Below are 20,529 nucleotides of genomic sequence, written 5' to 3'. Positions count from 1 at the left end.
GAGAGATTTGGGTGGAAACAGGATAAGACAAGAAGGAGGAGGTAATGAGTACTAGACAAAGAAAGGAGATTTCAAAGGTTAGTCTTTTAGCATGTATTTTGACACACTGGAAAGAGTTAGTAGGGTATGGGGGCACTAAAAATAGCAAAGTTTGATCAACTTGCACAGACATATCCCTCAGCAGAATCCATTAGAACTTCAGGAGAATTTGGTGTTTCAATTTAACTTTGAAGTCTTGAGAAGTTTCTTCAACACACTGAGGGACTTAATCTGATGTAAACAGCACCAAATCCCTGTGAGGGTCATTAAAATCCTTGTGCTGTGTCTGTGTTGCTGAGATGGGCTGGTCTCCTGGCACAGAGGCAGCTCCCAGGCTCAACCAAGAAAAGCCTCAAAAAGACATTTCTACTAAGGAGCAGCTCCCTCCCAGCCCAGCAGGGCTGAGGGAACTGCCTGCAGGCACTGAGGGGACAGGAGCCAGGCACAGACAGGCTAAAGGCAATCAGGACTGGGAAGACATTGAGCTGAGACTTCACTTGAGGAAACATCTTCATAGCCCTGGACATGGTGAGTCTGTGGGTGCAGGGCAATGTCCCCTGTGCTGCTGGAGGGATCTCCTGGAGCCAGCACAGCCCACAGCCTGGGGGATGTGTTAGAGGGAGTCTCCCAGTTTCTCTGAGGCACAGGAGGAGGAGGAGGAGGTTTTGCTGCAGATCAGGGCTGCCCTGGGCACTGTCAGAGGGACAGGGCAGGATGGCTCCTGCTGCCAGGGATGGCTGCAGGGGCTGAAGCTGGGGCTGCAGCCAGTGCTGCCCAGGGCTGTCCTGCAGAGCAGCTCCTGCAGCCCTCAGGGCTCTTGGCCAGCCCAGGGCATGTGCCACCTGCCAGGGGCAACTCTCAGCCTGCCTGGCAGCTCCCCATGCACTGTGGGGAGAAGTTGGAGGTGGAAGGAGCCACTCCCATCAAGGCAGATTCTTCCTGCTTTGGATCTGGTGCTGCATGGCCAGGGCTGGTCTCAGCTTTCTCCTCAAGGCAAGGGAAAGGGGCTGTCAGGTGTGTCTGTGTCACTGAGACTCCTGCACTGTCCCACTGCGCATCAGCAGATTTGCCTCACATCTCCTTCACAAAGTGCCTCCTCACCCTCCTCTGCCTACAGACAGCAGCAGCAGCACCTTGGCTTACAGCATCTCAGTTTGTCTGAGCTGCCCTTAAGGCCCTGCTGGCAGGGAGATGCCCCTGGGCAGTGCCCTGTGCTGGGAGGGGTGTGCAGGGCAGAACTGAGCCCCCAGGGCTGGGCTGGGCTCTGGCAGCACTAGCAGGGACAAGCCTTGGAGAGAGAAACTCCCAGTAGGCACAACTCCAGGCAGCAGACAGCCAGATCAAACCTGGATTCCCTCCATCTTCAGGTGCCCAGGGAAAGAGAAAAGGGTTCAGAGAAATTGGCTTTGAAATCGGACCTTTCAAAGAATCCTCTTTATTTTTGCAGAAAATTTTAAGTGCAGTCACCCTGAAATAGAGAGTGGTGTAATCACCAAGTGCCAGCTGTGTGGAGCCAACAGGTGTGACTCCTCTGGGAGTGGGAGTCATTTATTCCCTCTGGGGTCCCCAATGCTCAGGCTGAGAGCAATGCTGAAGGAGGATTTCTGCCCCTTCAACAAAGGGGGCAATATATTAACAGCAAAACCCACAGCTTCAAAATAAAAAAAAAAAGGAAGTGACATTTCTCCAAAGAAAGAGAAGAATTTTTGAGTAAATTACTGAGGAAAAAAACATAGGATTGACTCACGGAAATATGTCCCAGCGTATCAACGTCTTCTTTAAATAGTCCACAATGTACAGAATGAAGAAATGTCCAACAGCAGCTCCATCAGCCACTTCCTCCTGCTGTCATTGGCAGACACACGGCAGCTGCAGCTCCTGCACTTCTGCCTCTTCCTGGGCATCTCCCTGGCTGCCCTCCTGGCCAACGGCCTCATCATCAGCGCCGTAGCCTGCGGCCACCACCTGCACACCCCCATGTTCTTCTTCCTGCTCAACCTGGCCCTCACTGACCTGGGCTGCATCTGCACCACTGTCCCCAAAGCCATGCACAATTCCCTCTGGGACACCAGGAACATCTCCTACTCAGGATGTGCAATCCAGCTCTTTTTCTTTGTCTTCTTCATGTCAGCAGAGTACTATCTCCTGACCATCATGTGCTACGACCGCTACGTGTCCATCTGCAAACCCCTGCACTACGGGACCCTGCTGGGCAGCAGAGCTTGTGCCCACATGGCAGCAGCTGCCTGGGCCAGTGGCTTTCTCAATGCTCTGCTGCACACAGCCAATACATTTTCCCTGCCACTGTGCCATGGCAATGTCCTGGACCAGTTCTTCTGTGAAATCCCACACATCCTCAAGCTCTCCTGCTCCAAATCCTACCTCAGGGAACTTGGGCTTCTTGCTGTTAGTGTCTGTTTGTCATTTGGTTGCTTTGTGTTCATTGTTTTCTCCTATGTGCAGATCTTCAGGGCGGTGCTCAGGATCCCCTCTGAGCAGGGACGGCACAAAGCCTTTTCCACCTGCCTCCCTCACCTGGCTGTGGTCTCCCTGTTCCTCAGCACTGGCACATTTGCCAACTTGAAGCCCCTCTCCATCTCCTTCCCATCCCTGAATCTGTCCCTGTCAATTCTGTACTCAGTGGTGCCTCCAGCCCTGAACCCCCTCATCTATAGCCTGAGGAACCAGGAACTAAAGGCTGCAGTGTGGACACTGGTGACTGGCTGCTTTCAGGAACATTAAATTGCTGGCTAATTTCTGCAAATCACTTGTAATAACAGCCATCTTTAATACTTCTTTTGGGTTTGGTTGTGGGGTTAATTTTACTTTGTTTTAGTTTTATCATACTGTCCAGAAAAAAAGCCACTCTGTTTTCCATTGCTCATTCTGGTTCTCCATCTTCCCTGTGTCAATAAAGGGTTGCAGTCTTCATAGCTTTAAACACACTGAAGGATTTCTCTCCCAGCCAAGTTTTCTCCAGTGATGCCCCTTTTGTTGTCATCTATGGAGCTGCAGCAGCAATGTCTATGTGTAGGGGCAGATCAGTGCTGACACAGCAGCTGTGCCCAGCAGCAGCAGCACTTGGTGTTGCCAGTGCTGCTCCCATGCCACTGCCCCGCTGCCCTCCTGCCCCTCGTGTTGCTGCAGGGCCTGAGTGCTCTCGGGGCCGGGCACAGCCCTGGGGGTGGCAGTGCCGGGGCTGCAGCAGGGACAGGCCATGGGCACTGCTGGGGCAGCACTGACGCCTCAGGGCCTGGGGGCTCCAGGCTCCTTGGCCAGGCTTTCTCCAGAACACTTGGTCAGGCCAATTCTGAGCAGAGAAATCTCCATGAGCAGCCCCAGGCTGGCCATGGGCAGGCTGGGGGCAAACAGCATGGCTGGTGCTCTGCAAGGGCCCTGCAAGGGGGAGACCCTGGCAAGGAGCAGCAGAGCAGGGGCTGATCCATCCCCACTGTCCTGGACAGCCCAGGGCAGCGTCCCAGAGCGTCCTCATGCACCTGCCAACAACATCCCCCCTCTGCAGCCCTGGCATCTCCCCCAGCTCACACAGGTGCTGCATCCTTGTAGGCACAGACACGACAGCACTGGCTCAGGAACCCCTGTTTGCACTGCACAGAGCAGGCGTCTACACCCCCATGGTGCTATTGTGGGGAGATGGAGCTGAGTGAGCACAAATACCATCAGCCCCTGGGGCCAGCAAGGGCTGGGGGATGGGAGGGACACCACTCAGATTTTTCCTGGCTTTTGATGTCAGCCAGAAACTTTGTTCCGATGAGCTGTGAGCTTCCTGTCCCACTGCAGATGTTGGTAGCGCAGAACCAAGGCTGCCTGGCAGCCACTGCCAAAGAGCCCTGAGCATTTTCTTTTCTTCCCCTTTGAATTCTTTCATCTTTCCTAATCCTGGTTTCTTCCTCCTGCCCATCCCTGTCCCCTCCCCGGAAAACAGCCCATCCCAACTTGCCCTTTCCTCTCAGGGCCCACTCCCCATTTCAATTCCTGTGCTGGGTCCATGCAAACATCCCTTGAGGAGCAGAATCATCCTACAAGTTCTTCAGGAATTGTCTGCATGGTCCTGCATTGCCTCGTGCTGCTCCCTTGCCAGAGGCACCACAGGAGAGGGGGGCACATCTGGTCTGGTGTGTCTGGGTGTGGGGCTCCCTGTTCTGGGCAGTGAGGAGGGGCTGGAGAGGCTCTGCAGGACTGACAGGATGGACTTTGGGGCTGTGTGGAGAAGCTGAGGGATCTGGACTGCTGGACCTGAAGAGCAGGTCCAGGGCTCATCCTGCAACTGCTCCAGGGGTGATTTCAGAGAATCACACAATCAGCAAGGCTGGAAAAGGTGTTGGAAAATCATCAAGTCCAACCTGTGTTCTGACACCACCTTGTCTCCCCTGAGCCTCCTCTTCTTCAGGATAAACAATCTGAGCTCCCTCGGCGATTCCTCACAAGACTTGTGCTCCAGACCCCTCACTAGCCTTGCTGCCCTTTTCTGGGCACTCTCCAGCCCATCCATGTCCCTCCTAAATTGGGACCCAGAACTGGACACAGCACTCGAGGTGTGGCCTTACCAGTGCTGAGCACAGGGGAAGAATCACTGTCCTGGTCCTGCTGGCCATACCATTCCTGATCCAGGCCAGGAGCCATTGGCCTTCTTGGCCACCTGGACACCTTCATGGCTCATGTCCAGCCTGCTGTCCATCAGTTCCCCCAGCTCCCTTTCTGCTTGGCCACTGTCCAGCCACTCTCTCCTCATCCTCAAGTGCAGCAGGGGTTGTTGTGCCCAAAATGCAGGACCCAACACTTGGTCTTGTTAAATCTCACCTGGTCGGATTTGGGCCCTGGATCCAGCCTGTCCAGGTGTCTCTGCAGAGCCCTCCTACCCTCCAGCAGATCCACACTCACACCCAGCTTGGTGCCATCTGCACATTTGCTGATGTGGCACTCAATGCCCTCATCCAGATCACCAATGCAGATATTAAAATCCACACTGGCTGGCTCTGATCCCTCAGCCATCCTGCAGGTGCCCTGTGATGGCACTCAAGGTGATCTGTTCCATCACCTTGCTAGGCACCGAGGTTAAGGTGACAGGCCTGGAGCTCTCCAGATCCTCCTTCAGCCCTTCCTGGGGATGGGCACCTCCAGCCATCTGGGACCTCCCTGGTGAGCCAGGACTGATAATAAATGATGGGGAGGAATTTTTGCCTTTTTTAAATTTTTTGAGCAATTTAAAAATTTTAATTTTCCTCACTGCAAACAGACACACTTCTCAGGTGTGTGCCAGCCCAAGGTGCCACTGAGGAGGTTCCCTTTCCTCAAGGAAGAACCCTGCAAGGAATGTTTGAGATCTTTTCATTTCTTCAATCCCTGAGACCTTAAAGTGTCACAAAGAGCCCTTGGTTCCAAGAGGTTCCAGACTGTCACAGTGGATTATTGGGTCCATGTGGCCCCATGGTGTCACAATGCTCTTTTTGGTTCTGAATTACCAAAATATGATTATTGGTCTAATACTGATACTCAACTGTGACAGACAAAAGACTCTCTAACAGTTTAAAGTTAGAAAGTGTGTGTTTATTCAGTGCTGGGCAGCAGCGTGAGGTAATACTCTAATACACACTGCAAAATTACAGGTGATCACAAAGTCTATTTATTACCAAAAGATTCAAACAAATACATATTCATAATAACAGCCCCTCCCATTCCCCCGCTCCTATGATAGTTAGCTTGAATAGCTATTAAGCATGCGAAATTGACTTCTTAAATTAAGTCTGGGGTCGTTTTCGTGGGGAGGGGTCTTAAAAGGAGGAATTAAGGCGAGTCTTCCTCACCCTAAACTCTTGACCTTTTCTATCACTGGCAATACAAATGATTTCTGGGGAATAGTCCGATTTTCCAAAGAATGGATTTCTGGTTGCATTGTCTGTGTTCCTTTGGTTCTGCTCCCTAGTTTCGTCTTTTCCCATTTTAAGCGCAGCTGAGCAAACATGAAATGACAGACAATAATTTAAGTTTCAGATAACTACTCCCTTCTAACTTTTTATTGTTTTCAGCAACGTAACTAAAATCCTAATTTTCTAAGATTAGTGTTTCAGTTCCATGAGGCCCTGATTTGTCACAGTGGACTTTTCGTTTCTTGAGGCTCTGTACTCTCAACAATAGTCTCTGTAGTCATAAAGTATCACAATGGACCCTTGGTTCCACGAGGTTCCTCAGTGTCAAAATGGAATCCTTGGTTCCATATGGCCCCAAAGTTTCAACATGGTCTCCTTAGCTCTGGCAAGGCCATGCAGTGTCACAATGGCCCATAGGTTTCATGAGGCCCCACAATGTCCCAGTGGACCCTTGGTTTCATGAGTTTCCCAGTGTCCAGTGTCACAATGGTGTTTTCCATCTGCAGTGTCACAATGGTTTCCTGGCTTTACATGGCTCTGCTGTGTCACAATGAACTCTTGATTCCATGGGGCCCCACCGTATCTCAGTGGTCTCCTTCTTCCTGTGGCAACCAGCAGCAAACCCTCCTGGCAGGGCCAAATGCCTGTGAAGATGGAGGAAGGAAGGCACATTTCCAGTGATGGCTTTTGTCTTCCAAAAAGACAAAAAAGACAGGTCACAATGATGTGGGGTGGGGCTCTGCTCTCCTGGAGATGGCTGAACACCAGGCTGCCCATGGAAGGGGGGAGAGACAACAACCTCTGCCCATGAAACCATAACAGCAGAGAGGTCAGGCCAAAGGCTGGGCTTAAAAGACTGTCACCAGCACAAGAAACATCAATCTGAGAGGAAAGATGTGTGCTAATGTCTTTACAAATCATTTGATGAATGAAGGGATGAATGCTAAGGTCTTAGAAATTTGTCATAACTTTTCTACTGAGTTTTGGCAGCAGAATTTTTATGGACAGACAGTTTGGCTCCTGAAACAGACAAGGGTCTGCACAAGTCTTAACTTCTGAACTTTGTGGGAAAATGCCAGGTTTGAGGGGGAGATATGGGGCAGGCGGGTTAGAAAGGCTGTACTTTCCCTGTACATAAGGTACAGGGGGGAAAGGAAGAGGGCAACGTGCAGCTGGGACTTTAGGATAAAAGGAGGCTGAGCTCTCTGAAACCTCGAGAGAGAAAGCCCTGCGGGCATGTGCCCTGGTGAAATCTCTTCATTTATTCAAATAAGCTTGAAGAACTCCTCTGTCTCCTTTTTGGACATAAACCTTGCATTTGTGGATTTTCCTGACAGTGACAACATGAATCTCATGGGACCAAATGTCCACAGTTTCACAGCAAAGCCTCAGAGTGCTGGAGACCATTGTGTCACATTGGGAATGCATGGAACAAAGGCTGCACTATGACACTGCAGGGCCTCATGGAATGCAAGAGAGGATTGTGATACAATGGAATCTCATGGAACCAAGGTTCAAGTATGACAAAGCTGGGTCTGATTGAACCAAGAAGACCACTGTGATGCAATGGAATCGCTAACAATGAAGGATCAACTGTCAGCATAGCAGGAGACCCAGGCTTGGTAGCAAGACAAAGGAATTTCCTTCCCAGGGCAGGGCTGTGGTGCAACACATCACCCAGAAGGAGTCTGGAGCAGCCCAAGGCAATGAGGTTTAAATGATCCCCCTTATTGCGCAGGATCTCTGTGACTTCTACTCCCTGTTGGATTCCTGAGCTGTGGCGCCACTCAAAATGGCCTCCTCCACGAGGTTCTACTGCAGAAATGACCAACTTGACCTCCATTGACAGCTTGCTGGCCCAGCCATGGGGGCACAGTCCCTGTGCAGCCCAGCCCAGGACAGGAGCATTGCGGGTGGGAATGGCCCCTGTGCCGTGGTGCCACAGCAGCCCTGGGGCTCTGTGCCCCATGGCCTCCCTGCTGGGCAGCCTCTGCCAGCTCCTGCACAGCCCGTGGCACTTGTGGGCTGCACTGACAGCCCTGTCCCGGGCTCTGCCGGGCTCTGGGCCAGCAGAGAGGCCGGGCAGGACTGGCCATGGCCAGGAACAGGCCCTGAGCCCCGCAGGAGGATGGAGCTGGGCCACAGCCAAACTCAGCCCAGGGCAAACCTGGGCTCAGCAGCCAGGGCTGTCAGTGACTGGTGACAGAGGCTGCCAGTGACAAATGTCCTGGGCCCCTCCCTGCTCTGTGCATGCCACCAAGGGCACAGAGCAGCCTCCTCTCTGGGCCACTTGCCTGTTTCCAATGCCTTCCCCAGGCTCTGGCCCTGCCCCACAAGGGCTGGGCTGAGTCCTGCCCCTGCACGCTCAGCCAGGCTGAGATGGACACTGCTGCTTTCTCTGGCAGGCTCTCTCAGGCCAGCCCAGCTCCCTGCAAGCTGTGCCAGCTGCCCTGAGCTCTGTGCAGCACCAAGGGCCTCTCCCCAGCACAGCCCAGCCGTCTCTGGCCCCACAGCTCTGCTCAGGGCAGGGGGCTCTGGGCAAGGGCCCCACGGCCTCAGCCCCTGGCAAGGGCACAGCAGCAGCTGCAGCTCAGACAGGACTCAGCCCCAGCCACGGGCAAGGTGCTTGGCCAAGGCAAAAGGAGGCTCCCTGTGTGCCCTGCTCCCCTCTCCATGAGCTCCTGAGAGCTCTGCAGCCCCTGCTGCCATCCCATCTGCCCAGGCCAGCACAACAGCCCGGCCTTGGGGCCCTCCAGAGCTGCTCCTGCTTCAGGCCCAGGGCCCATCCCAGAGCTGGGGCAGCCACAAAGCTGTGCCCATTTCTGATCATTCCTGCTGTGATGAGGATGGATCCTCAGCCACTTGGAGGTTGCTGATGAATTTTACTGCTCCAGAGCTCTTTTCTTTCTTGAGCTCTTCAGTTCAGGAATTCAGTGACAAAGACTCATAAACATTTGTTCAAAACACGCAGTCAAGATATGCTCCTGGGAATAATTTCAGTTTTCAATTCTTTTGTGGTTAATTAGACAGATTTCAGAAGTGCATTCAAAGTGAATATGCTATACTGAAAAACAACATGGAGAGGACAGTTTTGTCTTGTTGTCTTTTTCAGTTTCTAGATGTATACCAGCAATGTAAAATTGATAATGAGCCCCAGCACCTACTAATGCAGTCTGAATGGATATGAAAATCAAGACCCTTCATTGCTGGCAATCAATCACACTTTCTCCCCACTCATCCCCACCATTTCCATCATCCCAACTCTGGGACTCCTATGGATCAGAAATGTTGTGGCCAGTAGGACCAGGGCAGTGATTCTTCCCCTGTACTCAGCACTTGTTGGCAACACCTTGAGGGCTGTGTCCAGTCCTGAACCACCTCAATCTAGGAAGGACATAGGGGGCCTGAGCATGTCTAGAGAAAGGCAACAAGGCTGGTGAGGGGTCTGGAGCACAAGTCCAGTGAGGAGGGGTGGAGGGAGCTGGGAATGTTTATCCTGGAGAAGACGCTCAGGGGAGACCTCATCACTCTCTACAACTCCCTGAGCAGAGGATGCAGCCAGGTGGGTGTTGGGCTCTTCTCCCAGGGAGCAGTGACAGGACAGGAGGACACAGCCTTAGGCTGTACCAGAGGAGGATTAGGCTGGACATTAAGAAATATTCTTCACAAAGACAGTGATTGGGCATTGGAATGGGCTGCCAGGGAGGTGGGTGAGTCATCATCGCTGGAAGTGTTTCAGGAAAGACTGGATGTGGCACTGTGTGCCATGGTCTGGGTGACAAGGGGGTATTGGGTCACAGGTTTGACTTGATGCTCTCAAAGGTCTTTTCCAGCTGGGTGATTCTGTGATGATTGTGACACTGCAGGGCCCTCGGATAGCAAGGGGCCATTGTGACACTGCAGGGCCTCGTGGAACTGAGAGGACCAGAGTGACACCGTGTACAACATGGCACCACAGAGCCAAGGGGCCACTGTGACACTGTGGGGCTACATGGAAGCAAGGAGTCCATTGTGACACTCTGGGTCCTCATGGAACCACAGAGGCCACTGTGACACTGCAGGGCCTTGTGGAACCAAGAGGCCATTGTGACACTCCAAAGCCTCGCTGAAGCAGGGAGACCATTGTGACGTGCGAGAACCTCATGGCACTAAGCGTTAATTGTGACACAGCAGGGTCTCATGGAACCAATTGTCCATTGTGAAAAGGTAGATCCTGAGAGACCATGGTGACACTAGGGAAACTCATGGAACCAAGGGTCCATTGTGACCAAGAAAGGCCTTGTGGAACCAAGGGTCCATTGTTAAACCGTGTGGCCTCATGGAGCCCTGAGCCATTGTTACACTGTGGCCACAAGGAGCCAAGGGGGCATTGTGACACTGCCAATTCAAGGAGACCATTGTAATTGAGGAACCCCATGGCCGCAAGAGTCCATTGTTACACAGTGAGGCCCTGTGGAACCAAGGGGACAACAGTGACATTGCAGGGCCTCATGAAACCATGGAGACTATACTGACACTTCAGGACCCACTGGAACAAGGTGCATTATATCATGGCAGGGCCTCATGGAATCAAGAGCACTACAGTGAACACTGTGAATCTCCTTGGGATGAAGGGTCCATTCTGACACCATGGAACCAAGGATACCATTGTGCCACTAAGGGGTCCCATGGAATCAAAGGTGCATTCTTACATGAAATCATGGGGGTCATTTTTATACTTTGAGGCCTTGTGAAATCAAAGGGCCATCGTGGACTTCAGAGCCTTGTGGAGCCAAGGGGACCACAGTGACACTGAGAGAGGCTCAGTGAAATCAAAGGGCTGTTGTGACACTGTGGGACTCAATGGATCCAATGATCTGTTGTGACACTGCAAGGATTCCTTATGGAATCATGGAGACTGTTGTGACACTACAAGCCTCATTGATCCAAGGGGCCATTGTGACACTGCAAGGTCCCATGGGAGCAAGGGACCAGTGTGACACTATGGAACCCCATGGAAACAAGAGGCCAATGTGACACATCTGGGCCTCAAGGAACCAAGGATCCAATATGACACTGCCATTGTGATACTACAGGGACACATGGAAACAAAGCAACAGGTAACAGGTCTGGATGGCTTGTCTGACTGATCCAACTGCCCTTGGCATATCAATGGTCTCTTCTCATGTGCCCCTGAAACACTGGGGACCCCGTGGCACGAAGGACATCACTGTGGCCCTGCTGGGCTGCATGGTCCCAAGGGGCTGGTGTGCAGCAGCAGGGCTGTGTGGAACCAAGAGGCCATTGCTGCATTACAGGGCCTCGTGCAGCCAAAGGGCCGTTGTGATCCCGCAGGGCACCATGGATCCATGGAGACCATTGTGGCATTTCAAGGTCCCATGGAATCATGGAGACCACTGTGACACTGTGGGGCCCCACGGAACCAAAGGGCCATTGTGACCCTGCAGGGCCTCATGGAACCAGGGAGACATGGAACTAATCTGGTGGGTTTGGCCTCCCAGGGACTACCTGACAAACCCAGCTGACTTTGGCATGTGGAAGGTTACCTCTCATTTACTCCTGTAGAACTGGGGCTCCATGCTTTCCTTCCAATGGAAAAGAACCTTCCCTCTTTCCAGGAACCCTTGGCTGAAATTGGTACTGACCCTAAAATATTTCTTATATTCAAGGGTTTCTCCCAGACACAAGCTGCCAGGACAGCCTCTGGTGGTCACAACTCATCGGCCCCTGAGACACTCGGGTACATTCCCTCCTACCTATTAAAAGGAACCAGCCTTCTGGTTCAGGGGCAATGGCCAAAACTGTGATTTGGCCTCCCAAATTCTATCTAGGCAAGGATTCCTCTCAAGCAAAAGAAGCCAGAACAGAGAGGTCTGGCTGCTTTTGTTTTTCTGCTGATTTCCGTGGACTACGAACAAAATGTTTTTGCCAACACATTAGAGAGGGCCCAGAGATCTCCAAAGATGAGGTTTGCAGTCCGCAAGCACATGACCACTGTATAGGAAGAAAAAAGCTATATGCTTACTGGAGTGGAGACTGAGGACAGCAGAGGAGTGCCGTGGGAGTGCGTGGATGGCAGTTTCAGAGATGGCGGATCTTTTTAGCACAGTAGACAGCAGCTGGAGTAAGAAAGAATTAACGCCAGTGGCAGCTGGAGAGGTCAGCACTGGAAAAAAGGAGAAAGGAATTTTTCTTCCAGGACAGGTCTAGGGTGCAACACGTTCCTCAGAAGGAGTCTGGAGCAGCCCAAGGCTTTGTGTGGCCAGGCAGAGGCAGGCAGGACACAGAGCTGTCAGCAAAGGAAGGGCCAGTGAGGTGGGGCAGCTGGGGGATGATGACAGCATGCAGGGACAGAGGGCAGGGCATGGACACTGTAGGACAGCCTGGGCTGCAGAGGGCACAGGGATGGGCAGCAGCTGAAAGGCCCTGCCAGAGCCAACTGCTGCAGCACATGGGCCATGGCTGCTGGCCCTGGGCCTGAGGCCAGCAGGGGACAAGTGAGCCTGGCTGTGCTGGGGCCTCATTGCCTCCTTGTCCCTGCTCAGCAGCCTGGCAAGGGCCACCCCACGGTCCTACCCTTGGCATTGCACATCCCCAGAGCCCAGTGCCCTGGGAAGAGCCCTGAGCAATGAGGTAGGGACAGGATCTGTCTTGCCAGGGGCTGGGGCTCAGGCCTTGGCCCTTTGCATTCCTCAAACACACCCAGCTGTGCTCAGCATCAGAGACACCTTTCCCTGCTTTGTCCCCACCTGCCATCAGTGCCTCCAGTGCTCTGCTCTAACTGGGACCTGGGGACACTTTCTCAGTCCTCACTGGGATCTAGTTAAATATGACAAACTTCAGTGCTTCAATCTCACTTGGAGCTCTTGAGAAGTTTTTTGAGCACACTCTCTCAGGGACTGAGTCTTATGCAAACAGCACCAAAGCCCCAAGAGGGTGATTCAAGTCCTTTTGCTGTGCCTGTGCTGCTGAGCTGGGCCAGGCTCCAGCACAGAGGCAGCTCCTGGCAAGGGCAGCGCTGCAGAGAGACAGCTCTGCCCAGGAGCAGCTCCTGTGACAGCCCAGCAGGGCTGGGGCACTGCCAGGGCATGGCAGGGACACGAGCAGGGCACAGGCAGAGCTCACAGGTGCTCAGCACTGGCAGGGGCTGTGTCATGTCCCAGAGGGGGCTGTGGCACAGCAGCACCTCTGTGGCTGTGTCATGGAGCCAGAGAGCAGCTGTGATGTCAGAAAGGGGCTGTGTGACAGCACAGGGTGGGTTGTGGGAGGTCACAGATTGGGCCGTGACATCACAGAACAGGCTGTGATATTGCTGAGTGGGCTGTGACAGCACTGGACAGTTGTGTGACACCATAGAGAGGGCAGTGAGGTCACAGAGGAGACTGTGCCATCATAGAGGGTGGCTCTGTGATATCAGACAGCAGGCTGTGACATTACAGAGCAGCTGTGTGATGTCCCAGAGAAGGCTGTGGCATCAGAGAGCGTGTTCTGCCATCACAGGGTGGCTATGTGACATCAGAGAGGGTCTTTGACATCCTGGAGCAGGATGTGACATCACAGAATGGCCGTGTGACATCCCAGGGCAGATTGTGTGACATCACAGCAATGACTGTGACTTCACAGATCACAGAGGCTGTGGGACATCACAGGGTGCTGTATGACATCACAGGGCTGTGTGACAGCACATGTGGCCGTGTGACACCACTGGGGGCTGTGTGACATCACAAGGATTGTGTGATATCACAGGGCCGTGTGACATAGCGTGCTGTGTGACATCACAGAGCTGTGTGAGGTCACTGGGGAGGTCACTCTGCCCCGTTCTCCCCTCACAGTCCAACGCTGCTCGTGCACAGGGGGGTCCCCTGTCCCCCCAGGTCCCCCCGCCCCCCATGCCGCAGCCTCCCCCAGAGGATGTTCCACGAGATCGACCCCAGAGCCTGACACGGGGACAGGGGCCGGGCCCTGGGGGTGGCACAGGGGGACAGGGACCCCCCGGCAGCGTCCCCGTGTCCCGGGCCAGAGCCTGGGCCAGGGCTCCTCCACCCTGTTATGAACCAGGGGCTGAGAGCATTTAAAAAATCCCCAGCACAGGCTCAGCAAAAGCCAGATTCAATATTAAGCTGTAGCACGACAAAGTTCCTTGGCAAAAGTCACCCTATTCCTGACTGGACACTTCAGGCACATGGAAACAAAGCAACAACAAAACCAAACAAAATCCAGTCAATCAAACCAGAAATTAACCCAGAACTGTCCGTGTGTGTGTGCTCAGGTGGGTGTGACAAAAGGATGGTGAGGGCAAGGAAAAAAGAAATAGGCCTAAAAGCCCAACAGAGCTCAAACTTAACAGGACTTAACTTATACCTTAACCTTTACTTATACCTTAATCTTCACAATTTAGGAAAAGAGCAACACTTAACAGTATTTAACCTAATTTTTAACCTATAACAATTTAACAGAGGAATAACATTTAAGAGTATTTAACTCAGCTTTTAACTTATATTAAACTTAACTTAGGAAAAGAACACTTAACACCATTTAACTCAGCTTACATCTTGTCCTGGGGTGACTTTATGATGCTGAATTTTATCCTCATCCATCTGCTTAGCCCAGAAAGAAGTTTTCCACCTTTAAGATTTGAGAGTGAAGTGGGGGGCAAAGAAGAAGCGGTGGAATGTCTGGGGCAGTTGATTTCAAAATATATAGATAAGAGCTTCAGCTTTCCTTCTCACTGTGCTGTCTGCAGCATGGACAGGCAGTGAGAGAGAGCTCTCCTTTGTTTTTAGTCAGTATTTTTTTAGCTAGCTGAGGCACTGAAGTTCCCTGGACTGTGGTTTTTCTTTTTCTTGGAACTGTTCAAACCTGCTCTGGACTGAAAACCCAGAAGAACACCGGGAGCTCACACCTGTGACCCACTGGGGCCTGGGACGCTGCATTCCAGCACCAGAAGGACTGATAAGAGACTGAGTGAGCGGAGCAACACCCACAAAAAGGACTTTCTGAATTTGCCATCTCTTCAGAACAGCAAGAGGTTTTATTGTTTTATATTATTCACTTTTTATGCTTGTTAATACTTCACTGCTTAAATAAACAGGGTTTTTTTCACTTTTCTCCAAGGAAATCCTTTCCTAAAGCAGTAGGAGGAAGGGCTTGAATCTGCTTTCTAGAAGGATCCCTTTTGGAGTTTCCTCCCAAACTTAGCCTGACATTGGACATACTCCAATGACCCAGATAATAAAGATGTGCTTGCATATTATGCAGTGTGCAAGGACTAAACCTGTGCCCCTTTGCAGGCAGACATCAGTTGTCTGCCCATGAACAGGCAGTGCCACTTGCAGGACCCCACTGCCCGGAGGTGCCGAGATGGGATTGGCATCTCTCAGACAGGAGCTGAGGGAGAGCAGAGCACCTTGCAAGCTGCAGGTCCCTGACAGTCCCAGAGAGCTCCTGTCCCAAAAACATCTGCTCTGCCCCATTCTGAAATAGGGACCAGCTACCTGTGCCTTGAACACAGCATCCTCCACATTCCTGGAAGATCCCCCCAAGTCCCCAACCATGTCTTTGTTCAACATTTTTATTTTTACTCTGGATTTGAGTGGTTGGGAAGGACAAAGAGAAATGCAAAGAAAATCCAGACGACGAAGAGCCAGGAGGATGTGGAGCCCCCAGCCAGGTGTCTTCCCAACATGGATCAGCAGCACCAGGGCTCAGGGGGACTCTGCCCACCGGGGGTCACTGGGGATCATCCAGCGCGGATCCTGCCATGGGGATGGAGCTGGAGCAGCGCACAAAGCTCTTCCCGCACTCAGGACACTCGCAGGGCTTCTCTCAGTGGAGACTCTGTTGGTGTTCGGTCAAGTGAGAGCTCCTGGAGAAGCTCTTCCCACATTCGGGACACTTGTAGGGTCTCTCCCCAGTGTGGATGCGCCGGTGCCTGACGAGAGTGGAGTTGAGCTTGAATCCCTTCCCACAGTCGCAGCAGCAGAAGGGCCTCTCATCCCAGTGAGTGCGATAGTGCCGGAGGAGACTGGACCTTCGCTGAAACATCTTCCTGCATTTATCACACTCGAAGGGCCTTTCCCCAGTGTGGATCCTCTGGTGGAGATTCAGGCTTGAGCTGTGGCTGAATCTCTTCCCACACTCCCCACACTCGTAGGGCGTCTCCCTGGTGTGGATCCTCTGGTGCACAGTCAGGTGTGAGCAGCACCTGAATCTCTTCCCACACTCTCCACACTCGTAGGGCCGTTCCCCTGTGTGGATTCTCCGGTGTTGGAGCAGGAGGCATCTCCACCTGAAGCCCTTCCCACATTCTGAGCACTTGTGGGGCTTCTCCCCATGGTGAAGCTGCTCACACAGCCCCAGCTCTGAGCTCCGGCCGCCTCCCCAGCCCGGGCTGGCTCTTTCCTGCTGGGATCCCCGGGCTGTGCGTTTGCAGCCCCTCCTGCTGCGGGATCTGCAGGGCTTTTCCTCCCCGTTCCATTCCTGAGCCATGGAGCCGCTGCAAACGGCCTCTTGCCCGAGGCTGTGCCACGGGGATTTGTCCTCTCTGCCGTCCGTGCTCAGCTCCTTGTCTGGGGGAGGAAGGATAAGGACAGGATGGGATTTGCCTCCGTGCCAGAGGCAAGGACAAGGAGATCCCCCCTGGGCTGTGCTGCAGCCGGAGCCGTGCTGGGCTGGGAGATGGAGCAGGACACAGGGGGAAAGGGGCACTGACTTCCTCCTCACCTGTCTGCGGCTCCCGGGCCATCCTCCTCGTCCTTATGGCCTCCTCCTCCTCAATGCAGCCGAGGCTTGGGAAATCCTGGTTTGGGCGGGGTAAACAAGGGCTGAGCGCGTTGGGTTTGATGGTGGCGCTGCCCAAGGGCAGCTGGAGCAGTCAGCGCCCCTTTCAGCCTCGGGGGCCCGGAGCCCGCTCAGCACCAACCTCCCGCACCCCTCCAGGCTGCCGGGGGTCCCCCGGCTCCGGCATCGCCCCTCTGAGCTCTCCCCGCTCCGGGGCTCGGCTTTGGGCTCCTGCAAGATCCAAACATCCCATGAACCGCAAAGTAAAACCTTCCCGGAGCCCCCCTGATGGATTTGGGGCGAACTCCCTCTCCCCGCTCACCTGCGGTTTCTTGGGGGGCGATTCTGCCGTCCCGTTGGACGCTGCGGTCTGTGCGGGCGTGCGGCAAAAGCGCGTGGTTCCAAAATCGCTCCTCCTCTTTTTTCCGCTCCTCCTGTGTCCCTCCTTTTCCTTCCGCTGCATCTTTTCCGTCTCTTCCCTCTCCTCCTCGTCCTCCCGCTCCTCCTCCTCTCCCAGCGCAGCCAGAGCCGCTGGAACTGGGGTGCCCAACGCCCTGAGAACCCCCAGGTCCCTCCCAGGACCCCTCAAATCCCTGGAACCGAGCGTCCCCCGCATCCCCTGGAAGATGCCCCCGTGTCCCCAAGCAGGTCGTTATTTCACATCTCTTTTTTTACCCTGGTTTTGGGTGTTTGGGAAGGACAAAGAGAAATGCAAAGCAAATCCAGGCCACGGGGAGGCTGTGCAGCCCCCAGCCAGGTGTCTTCCCAACACGGATCAGCAGCACCAGGGCTCAGGGGGGCTCTGCCCACCGGGGGTCCCTGGGGATCATCCAGCGCGGATCCTGCCATGGGGATGGAGCTGCAGCAGGGCACTGTCTTGGTTTGACAGACAGGTGTGTGCTGAGAAGCTCTGGAGCTTCACTTGAAATGGAAAATGTAAACTCCCTCCCTCTAAATTAATATGACTTGGAAATTAAGGAGCTCCCTGGAAAAGATATGGGATTTAGAATAGCAGTTTTTCACTGGGAAAATGAAAATAAAAGTATAGTAATATCAAGACCAAAACACTGGCAAGATCAGAATGCAGCCTGTAACCCTGTTGCTGAGGGTGTTGGTTACAGTCTGAATAATGGTACCTGTAGTTTTCTTGGAGGGACAGATGTGGTTTTGTTGAAGCAATGATTTCTGGGAAGGGTGTAGTTATTTTTTTTACATCTAGTGGTGATGGAGATAGGCCTGGTCTTCTTCTGGAATTTAGTGGGAAAGGTTGCTCTGATGTTTCAAATTTCAGATTTTATTTAGGTAAGAAATACTTGGCTTTTCTCCTTGACTGGGGCATTTCCCATAAGGTATAACTCCTTGTGGGGAGGAGTTGTGAGGGATGGGTCATGGAAGAGATAAGGAGCCCTGCTCCACCTGGTTTCAGCAGATGGTGATAAAATGTATACTTCTGCTTACATCTTGCATTGCAACTTAAGACATGATCTACTCCTTATTCTATTACCATCTGCATCCTACCTTAATTAATACCTTCTTTCAACTCTGCTATATATTTTTATCCACAGTGAAACTTTACACACAGTTCTCACTTAAGATAAGGTTTTTCTGTGGTACTCAATGGGTTTCTTTATTTTTCTGCATTAGCTACTATGTGTAACTGGGTTTTATAGCAAAAACAATTGTAGGGATTGGTTTGCCTTTGCTTGAGGTGGGCCTAATCTAAACAGTCTTAAAATACCTTTTATGTGTACTATAGGAACTTTATCCCCATGCACTGTGTGCAAGGCTTCAGACTGGGCAGGACTTGCTTGAGTGATGGACTCTCATGTGTTGACTGTTTAGGTGGCTTTTGTTAAGTTCATTTTCAATCTTTGGATGTTTCCCTGCCAAGTGCCTTTAGGGTAGTTTTAAGTAGTCTGTTGTACAGTTCAACTTTTTTGGCAGCTGGTGTGTGATAAGGGATATGATCTATTTATTCAATATCCTGGTTTTTAGCTGAGGTGTTTCTAAGGCTGTTCTTGAAATGGGTCCTGTTGTCTGACGATTCTCTCAGGGGTGCTGTGTCTTTATAGGACTTGCTTTTTTGTGCTTCAGACGGTGTTTTGAATGGTAGTGTGAGGTACAGGGTGGGTTTCTAATGATCTAGTGGTGGCTTCTATGATTGTGATCACGTAGCACTTGCCTTGGGGGGTTTGAGGCAGTGTGATGTAGTTAGTTTGTTGGGTTTCTTTATACTTATATTTGGAATACTGCCCCCCATATTAGAGGCTTTATGGGCTTGGCTTGCTTGTCTTTAGCACATGTCTTACAGTTACGGATAACTTGAGAAATGCAATTTATAGTTAAATGTGCTTTTTCAGTTTTGTGCCTACTTATAGGTGGCATTTTTGCCTTGATGGCGTGAGGCAGTGTGGGCCTATTGAGCCAGGAACAATTCTCCCTTATGTTTCTAATTTCCATTTTTTTTTGTAACATCTCTATTTTTGCGGCTCGATCTACTTGCTCCTTGTTTTAGTGTTCTTTGTTAGCCTGACTCTTGGGGACGTGGCCGTCTACATGATGGACATTTACAGAGAGTTTCTCTGAGTGGCAATTTTTTTCCACTCATCAGCAGCCTGAATTGGTTTTCCTTTATGTTGCTAACTGGCCTATTTTTACCTTTCTATCTAACTGCACAGAGGATTGGTTACTATTTATGATTCAGTATAAAGGTAGAGCTTTGGCCACTTCTCTCTTTCAGCAGTGTCCAGGGCCAGCTGAATGGCTTTGAGTTCAGCAAGTGCACTTGATTCATCTTCTCCTTCAGTAGCTTGTGTGACTCGTCGTGTGGGGCTCCCTGGGGCCACTTTACACTTCTGGTTCATCTCAACCATGAGACAGAAACTGTCAGTGACAAGAGCACAGCGTGTTTCTTGTACTGCTAGTTGGTTGTATGGTGGAGCTTTTTAGTCTGGGTTACTTTTTTCTGCTTCTTTTTTTCTTAGTGAGACTAAGTTTTTATCTTGTGTCCGGTTTATCTGTTTTTAAAATTTCAGAGTTATTTGTGTTTCTAATCCGGCCGTGCTGTGTGATGAGAGCAATCCATGGGCTCCATGTGGTGTGGGTGGCGTGGTGGGTAGAGGAGCCTTTTCTTTAAACATCCACCCCAGCACAGGGAGTCAGGGTGCCAGGAGGAGTTGTGCTTTTGTGATAATTTTTTTTGAGGTGGCTTGAACTTTCTTATTAGAGGCGGATAAGATGTTGGGGTTTTGGTTTTTTTTTTGGTGAGTGTAGTTTGCTTCAGACTTTCTGTAAATTTGACTGTAGAATTCCGGTGCTCGGCCTGGAGTCTCCCCAGGCACCTTCTGCTAAAGGCTCCAGGACAAGCCATTGTTCTTGGCTGCAGAGTAAAGCACATTCCTCACCTCTGGTCCTGTCCTGACTGGGCCAAGGGCACTGCATGAGCGATTTTCTGCTTGGTCTGGGTGAAGGTTTGTTGCTGTTCAGGGCCACAGCTGGAATTGTTCTTCTTAGGGTGAGCAGGTAGAGAGGGCTCACAATGTGGCTGCACTCAGGAATGCATTCTCTACAAACCTATGGCCCCTAGGAAAGCTTGTGTTTCCTTCTTGCTGGTTGGTGGAGACACTGTGATGATCTCATTGATCATTTCAGTGGGGATCTGGCTCTGTCCATCTTGCCACTCTACTCCCAGGAACTGGATCTCTCAGGCAGGTCCCTTGACTTTGCTCTTCTCGATGCGGAAACCTCCTTCCAGCAGAATCTGGATGATCCTCTCTCCTTTCTCAAATACTTTTATTGCCCTGTTCCTCCACACAATGATGTT

General features: G+C 52.0%; 1 protein-coding gene across 1 annotated transcript; it reads left to right on the top strand.

The window, feature by feature from the left end:
- Positions 1-1,848: 1,848 nt before the first annotated feature.
- Positions 1,849-2,781, top strand: LOC306815679 (olfactory receptor 14A16-like; the record flags this gene model as incomplete). Its single annotated transcript, XM_079332243.1, has 1 exon — positions 1,849-2,781. One exon carries the CDS (start codon positions 1,849-1,851, stop codon positions 2,779-2,781), a length of 933 nt encoding a protein of 310 aa, XP_079188369.1.
- Between the last annotated feature and the right edge of the window lie 17,748 nt (positions 2,782-20,529).

Source organism: Erithacus rubecula (assembly GCF_903797595.1).
Source record: "Erithacus rubecula genome assembly, contig: scaffold_184_arrow_ctg1, whole genome shotgun sequence".
Classification (NCBI taxonomy): domain Eukaryota; kingdom Metazoa; phylum Chordata; class Aves; order Passeriformes; family Muscicapidae; genus Erithacus; species Erithacus rubecula.
The sequence above is the reverse complement of the archived record's forward strand: the minus strand, read 5'-3'. Positions and strand labels throughout refer to the sequence as shown.